General features: G+C 18.2%; 1 protein-coding gene across 1 annotated transcript; it reads right to left on the reverse strand.

The window, feature by feature from the left end:
- Positions 1-2,868: 2,868 nt before the first annotated feature.
- PGO_001390 (variable surface protein) lies at positions 2,869-4,112 on the reverse strand (the record flags this gene model as incomplete). Its single annotated transcript, XM_028690940.1, has 3 exons — positions 2,869-3,033; positions 3,165-3,953; positions 4,095-4,112. The coding sequence occupies 3 exons, from the start codon at positions 4,110-4,112 to the stop codon at positions 2,869-2,871; spliced, it is 972 nt and encodes a 323-aa protein (XP_028546741.1).
- Between the last annotated feature and the right edge of the window lie 5,109 nt (positions 4,113-9,221).

Below are 9,221 nucleotides of genomic sequence, written 5' to 3' on the forward strand. Positions count from 1 at the left end.
AAAAAAAATTTTCAAAATACAATGCCTATATTTACACATGCATCTTAATATAATTATATTTCTATTCTTTAGAAAATTTTATTAATTTAATTTTACGTAATTTCTTAAAAAAATGTAATATAAGTTCATTATATATGTTTTTATGTATGTATTATATACAGTACTGATAAATGTGCTAATTCAAATCATCAAGAATAAATAAAATGTTATGTTGACCCAAATGAATATATAATACTGAAATTAAGCACTATTTTTGGAGAATCTCCTTAAATAAAATTGGCGGAAATTTTATACATAATAAGTAAATTGAAAGAAAAAGGAATAATATATTTTTATGAGTTCCTGATTTATTTAATACATATTGTATAAAATTATGCGTAATATAATGTATATTGCAGTTTACATTAAAAATGTAAAATTTATTTTTATTCTTATAAAAAATAAATTTAATTATTATTATGGAAAATAATATAAAAAGAATAATTATGATTATAACTGCAGACACTGATGTACATATTAATTGTGTTACCTCTAATATCTTGATTATTCTGTTGTTTTTTCCGTCGCTTATGTATGCGTCTTAGGAGAAATATGCAGGTATAGATTGATTTTATCATATATTGATTTATATAATTTTTACATTCTGATTTATATTTTTAATTATTCTTATATCGTTACATTGGAAATTTTTTATATGCTTTATATATACACTTTAATTTTTACAAAACATGGATCGAAAAGCATTGTGCTCCTGATGTTTTATAAGGTGATGATCATGTTTGTTTATATATTGAAATAATTCAAAGGTGTGTCATGCATAATTTTCAATATAATCAACGCATATATTAGTAAAAAATTTTACTTCTCGTTATAACTCACAATTAAGCATTATCATTTTATTGTAAATATCATGAATATTTTTAAATTCTCATTTTTTATTTTCTACATTCCCATTGAGCTTGTAGACGATGTTTTTTAAAATTATGTTCTTTAACATTATTTTTAGGTTTTACATTACATATATAATGCAATAGGTTAGGAATATATTTGCATGTAAGCAAAAAATTGGTTTCGTTAAAGATATTTTATCGTGGATGATCATTAATAGATTTTTCATATGTATGATATAAATCATTATTTATAATTCCTATATATGCATAGTTCGAAGTATTATAATCATTTCTGCACATTGAACATATATTCATAAAATAAAACGAAGGGCTCAAAAAATAACGTATACAAATTCTAATAAATACATTAATAAAAAAAAATAATGCTAAAATTACATAAATGTAAGTTAAATATATATACAATTAAAAATTAAATACAATATATAACACAAGATATGGAACCCATAATACTACTGATATTCATACATTACAGATATTACTTATATATATGTGGTGCAATTCTCAAATATAAGAATTAATAAGTTGCTATCATTTTATAAATTATAAAAAACGAAAAAAGAATAATTAAAAAAAAATACATGTTATGACACAAAATAAACTAATATATATAAAAAAAACATACATTATATAAAATTATATGAATTAATTATTATAACAAAATAAAATATATAATTGTTAAAAAAATAGTATTATTAGTTTAATTGTAAATTCATATATATATGATCTTGGAATTCAAAATCTGAAATAAGTAAGAGAATATATATATAATCTGAATATTATATAATTATTCATTTAATATAATGATTTAAAGTGAAGTAAATTGTATGCTAATTATCTGTAATATTATAATGAATAATTGGAATTTATATACTCTATTTATGTATGCTCTTAAAAAATAAATACAACTGAATTATAATTAATAATATGAAAGGTAAATTGTATTTAAAAAATATATGGATATATTTTTAATTAAATTATATGATTTAATATTTTATTTTTAAAATAATTCAATAATAAATAAATTTTTTTAAATAATATCGATTAAGTAATGAACTAAATATTCAAGGTATTATGTATAATATATACATTTTTAAATAATATTTCTTATACATTAATTATCAGCTCTCCTGGTTTTTCAATTTACATATTTTATTATTTTTGTTTTAATCTCCAAATAATTTTCATGCTATATATTTTTAATTTATACACAATATATGGAAACTACGTTTGTATTATTCTTTATGCAAATGGCCTAATTTTTTTTCATATTCATGTCTCACTAAAATTTCATGCTGTTTTATAATATAATTTGTTTTTAATAAAATAGAATATATAGTATACACCTTTTCGCTACAGTTTAATACGAAATAAAATTGAATTATAGTTGTGTTCCTTACCTTTTACCTAAATAATTTTAGAGAATAAAAAAATGCATTAGAGTGAATATAATTGCTTTATTTATACATTTTAATATTGAGAACAGAACAATATCATCTATTCTCATTATTCTATAGTAAAATATGAACCTGTATAATATTTATCCTTGAGTTAAATGCATATTATATATATATATGTTTGATATATTTATGAAATATGTAATTGATGTTCTACGTTTTATTATTTTCTACGCTTAAAAATGAATAATAATTTATTCTGAATTTAAATGTTTATAAAGTAAAAATTCCTGTGATATTTTTTAATTACAGTTTTTATAATTTTTAATGTGTTAAGTATTAGTTCCTAAAAATATCGATATGATCCTATTAGGTTGTTCTACCTCTTAGCTTATATATTGGTATTTTGTACTTTATATTAATAAAAAAAAATATCTTAATAATCTTTCGAACATACATCGGAAAATTATTCATAGATATTTATTTACAATATAAATAATTATGTTCTAACTAATATTATGATTAAATGAATTCATATTTTTTGCATAAAGGTAATATATGTTTCAAAAAGTATAATAAGCTAAATTAAAATGATCACTTTCTGAGATTTTTTGATTAAGATAAAAGTTACATTCCATAATCTTATGCATATTTATATCATTTAAATATCGTCTTATTGTATTATATTTTTCCATGAAGTTTCGTCTGTATGTTCCTAATGGATTATACTTTTAAATCCATTATAAAAATATATATGTTATATAATTATTATATTTACTTCGGAAGTAATTATATCAATGAAATAAAATGGACGACTATAAATTATTATATTAATTTTATATATTTCATTTATAATTACCTTATAAATAAAGAAAAAAAAAATTAATACAAATACTAGAGATAATACAGTAAGAATAAATGCCTTAAAAGTTCTATACACAGGAATAATAGTTGCGCTTGCTGAAGGGATTTCATCCTTCTCTTCAAGTTTAAGTGTTTTTACGTTTAAATGAATTAATTCTATTATTTGATCATTGAACTTAAATTTTAAATTAGACATTATTTCAGTCATATATGAGGGATAATGCCTTTTAAATTCATCACAATATGTTTTTGTTTTTCCATATACACAAGCTCTAAAAACATCGTTATATTTATTAACATATTTACGAAGATGGCTCATATAATATTCATCACAGGAAATATCACCCTCGTTAAGTTCTTCTTTAATTGTTGCGTTATCTAATGAATAATCATACACTGTCTTCATGGTTTCAAAATCATCAGTATTAACACCTTTAGGAAATTTACATTTACATTGACCGGAAGAGCCAATCATATTTTGTCCATCTTGTAATTTATTAAAAATACTATAAAATTCATCATTACTTCCTAGCTTATTATATAGCATATCCCCAATCCAGTAATAAAGGCGATCACATTCCTTAAAACATTTATCAGTATTTGCACCAACATAAGATAAATCACAAAAAGAATTCAGGATTTTTTGAGAATTATATTTAATTTCTACAATACTCTCTAAAATACCTTTAACTTCCTCTTTTTTAGGTTCCTGAAAACACAAATCCGGTAACCCCTCTAATCTTGTATAATACGCTTTAGAGGGAAATCCATTTAAATTTGCTTCCTTATGAATTATAAAAAAAAAAAAATCATAATATATAGAAACTAAATTAATATATGTAATAAAAATTTAGATAAAATATATTTTTTAATATAAAAACAAAGTCCTATATATATAATTATGATGATATAAAATAATACATACTACTAATATCCTAGTCATTTTTTTAAAATTCTTTAATTATAAGTTCAATTTTTTTTAATTATAAAAAAAAAAATTAATATATTTTAATATAACAAAAATCTAAATATGTAAAATATTAATATATTTTGTATTTTAACTAAATATTGAGCGACAATAAATTGCTTTAATAAAATTTTATATAGTCAAAACGAGTTATATGCCAACAATATAAAAATGAATATATAAAGTATTTTTGAATTTAATGAAATATATATGTATATATATTAGAATTTGGATATTTCAGTTATGTTCTACGTTTTCAATATGAAGATTAATTTGATTGGATTTATTTTTATGATATCTTTCTTATGATATTTTCATATATTTCCTTTTTAGTTCTAGTTATATTCTATGTACAATTCAGTTCATAAGACTTATTATATGCATATTATTAATTGATAATATATATTAGTGTAATTTCTCATATCCTTCTTGATATATGTATTATTTCTATACATATTACATTAAAATGATATAATAATATGTATTCATTTATAGATTATCTATTCAAAGTAATTTAATACAATATAATATGTATATTTAGCATAATATTTATGTATGATAAAGGAATATTCATAAAAATATAGCACACTATTTATTATATACATTAATAAGTGTAATATAAAACTTTTAACTATACCGTATGTTTTTTACAAATTATGTGATTATATTTTTAATGTTTTATCATTTATATTTTAAAATAATATAACAGCGTAATTAAATAACAACAAATTATAATATTTATCTTAAATTATATAATACAGAACCTACAAATATTTTTATCACTGTGCAACCTTCGAAAATAGAACTACTTCTATTTCTTTATATATATTTTCTATCTATATATATATTATATCAATTTAAATTACCCTAATATTACAAATGTATGATCACAAATGAGGTACTAAATTAACGCCTATGATATTTTTAACATTGTATAAATAAAAATCAATGAAAATTCTGAAAATATTGTTGTTATTAAGAAATGCATTATAATACAGACTATTTTGTAATATTAATTACGTAAATTTCAATAACTTGTATTATTATGTAAAATAGGTCTTTTGTACATAGAATAAAAATAGGATGGAAAATAATGAAACTATTTATAGTGTAATTATAGTTGTAATAAGCATAATATTCTTACATGAATAATTTGCTTACTATAAAATTATAAATAAATATTTATTACTTCAAATAATAAATAACTGTGATTACATATGCAAGATCATTCATTTAATGTATAGAACTATTATTTATTAAAGTTACGTATATATTAATAACGTAAATATAATCATACGCATTATTCTACAACTTATACTCCTAACTTTGAATCATCCGTATAATTTTAAATTTTAATATTTAGAATCAATTTATAACCTTAGAAAATAATATACTAGTATTAATGTAACTTATAAAATATATATATGTATACATATTAATATTATGATTTATGATGTTTTATAATCATTTCTATGTATATGAACTGTATAAGTTATGTTAATTTATACAGAAAATTAACATACGTTAAAACGGAATAAATAACGAAATCGCACCCTCTATATATTTGTACTAAAATTTTATAATACATTCTTTATTTTATGAATGTATATATTACAAAAAGTGCGTTAAAATAATGAATACACATATATAAATTCTTCTAAAAGGAAAAATCTATAAGTGTTTATAATATTATGAGAAAAATAAACATTAATTATACAAAAAACAAAAAATATAATGTTTTATTTTTTTATTTTAACATTAAAAGTTTTTTTATTTTAACTTTTGCTAAATTATTAAAATTCTACGTTTTGTTAAAAATATATGTTATATTTTTTGTAGAAATTATAAGAAATGTAATAAAAAATGTAATTGATATTTTATTAATATTTTTATTTGAAATATTCTTTATTTTAACAATGCTTATTCCGTAAATATATTATAATAATTTATAGCTCATTTTTTGTAATTATTAATCAAGGAAAAAATTGTAAAATTTAATATAATATTAAAAATTATAAATATAAATATATTATTTTATCAATATATATAATAAAATAAATTATATATATTTAAAATATTAGTGACACAGTTTTAATATATAATATATATTATTTACAGATATAATATCATGAAAAATCCTTAATAATAATCTTGAAAAATAATTTAATATATTATTACAAATAAAAAAATCTGAATATCAAATGATATGGATATTTTATATTTTTTTTAGTTATATTATTATATATTCTATTGTAGTGTTTGTATTTTATATATTAATATAATTTTTTTAATATTGGACATAACTTTTTTTTTATTATATAAAATATAAATGGGATAATATAAATTTGTTTAAATTATATGCAACCTTTTTTTTATATACTTTATAATGAGTCTTATAATTATTTTCCTATTTCTTAAAATTAATATGTATAATATTATTTAAAAAACTTTTGCATCTTAGATATGAAAATGTAATATATATATTATCTATAAACTGCAGATTATAAATAGCATTTTTTTAGTATATTATTAAAATATATTTATATGAATGTAATGGCATTCAAGTGCAAAAAATAAATTTCTATTAATTTCTTATATGTAATAAAAAAGTTAATTTCGATTGATAAATTAATTGCTCTATACATGTTTTGTTACATAATAAAGAATCATTATTTATAACACATTAGCTATTTTTAATAAGGATAAATATAATTTACTAATTATTTTCTTTTATTAATGTATAATAACTCTAAAATATAAAAATCATTTTTTATGTTATAATTTCTTAATCTATATTTTCGAATGAAATTATAAGTTATGGGGTTTAGGATTCTATGTTTAATAGTTATTTTATCATAAGAATACATTGTGATTCATAATATTATTTATCCCTATATTATTTGCATGTGTCCTATATTATTGTATAAAATAAATCAATGTTCTGCTACTTATATTCTATTTATATATTCTATCGATCATAGATTTTAATACTATATTAGCATATAATTTGCAATAAATAAGATATATATATATATATATTATTTATGTTTATTGAATAGGAGTAGTTAATTTCTGTTAAATACCTAAAAAAATACATCTATACATATGTAAATTTAATATTAAAAATATCTTTAACAAATACATATTGTTTTTATTCAATATTACCTGCATAATAAGCTATATTTCTTTAAACAATATAATATATGAGTGTTTAATATGCAATAAAAAGCAATATTAATGTATAAAGTTTACAATATAATAAATTAATTTGTTATTTATATTTTTAGTTAATTAAAAATAATTAATCTTTTAAATATATATGGTTTATATATTTATTTTTTTATCATTATATCAATTAAAATTATAATTAAGAATACTACTGAAGGAACGAATCATATAGAAGACGGAAAACTCTATAAATATAATCATAATATTAAATGTGTTAAAACGATAATTATCATATAGGTAATATTTTCTATATTCAGAAGTACTATTAAACACGAAAAGTTATAATCATTGTCTAATATCGCAGTTAAGTTTATTTTATATAAATTGTATATATAAGAAATTAGCGAATATGCAATATAACAAAAGGTAAAGTTTATTATAACTTTTTTCATCTTCCTGAAGTTAGTATATTTTAAAGAATTATATATTTTATTATATCTCATAAAATATATTTAATTTAATTAATTTTACTTATGTGATCTATAATTTTTTGTATTAACTGAAATTGATTGTTATCATACTAATTAATGCTTATGCTGGTAGGAAAAATAATAGCTTTGTAATTAATCTATAATTATAATATGTAGAAGAATATAAATTATATTTGTTACCAATATATTATTATACATTTAAACAATTGTATATGTGACAAAGTATATAAATTAATATGGTTATAAAGCATGAAAATATACAAGTTAAAATTTTTATGAATAATGTAATAAATTTTTTTTATGAATTAACACACCTAATATTGTTATTTACATTAATATATATTTATATGCAGACAAATGTGTACCCTGTATTGCTTTAAATAAATAAAAAAACTTAAAAAAAGTTCTTGTTTGTTTATATACTACATCTGGTAGTAGATTTTTTAGTTCGCACGTTTTTTTTTTGTGCATATTATAATATATAACATAAAAGTAAATCTATGTATTTTCATAACACTTATTTTATATAAGTATATTTTCTTTATACAAATTTTATTACTTTACGTGGTAACAAAAGAAATATCTATTCTGTATATACACTTTATTACTACTTATAAATATATATAGTTGTATAGACAGTAATTAACAGCATTTTTATATACGTTATGAATAATATAAAAATATATTAGAATCGTTTTATAAAATGTGTATATATATTATTAATGAATTGTGCCTTTTATACTTTTCGATTTACTTAAAATATATTCGATGTTATCATATATAAAATTGTATATCTCATGAATGTATAGGCCGAGGAATGTCGTGCATAATAATAAAAAATAAAAATGACCATTAATGAAATAAGTAAATAATGAACTAATAAAATGAACTATATATTTATTGAATAATTTAATATGTGCAACATAAATACTACATAGTTATGTATTTGCATATTACATAATAACAAATTTTTACTCATATGATTTTAAACGAAATATAATTTTTCGTAGTTTATATATATTACGATTTTAACAATATATTATTAATACTACCTATAATACTTGTATTCATATATATGGTATAATTGTTTCAATAAAAAATACAACACGTATTATATTCAATATATATCAGAAGTAAATTTATATTTATGCTTTTATGTTTGAACTAATAAAAGGGTTTATCTTATGTATAAATTATTAGGATTATGGAAGTTATCGTAGGGCTATATACAAGAACAACTTTTTATAATTACCACATGTTATATATAATTATAAGAATTATTGTGTTCTTCATTATAAAATATAATTTTACATTAATATATATACAATTGTAGAAATATTTTATATAATATTATGGCAAATAATTTTTTAGTGAATTTTTATAAGATATATAAAAAAAAGTATATAAAAAATACATTAATTTTATA

The sequence above is a fragment of the Plasmodium gonderi genome (assembly GCF_002157705.1).
Source record: "Plasmodium gonderi DNA, contig: Pgo-contig_139, whole genome shotgun sequence".
Taxonomy (NCBI): domain Eukaryota; phylum Apicomplexa; class Aconoidasida; order Haemosporida; family Plasmodiidae; genus Plasmodium; species Plasmodium gonderi.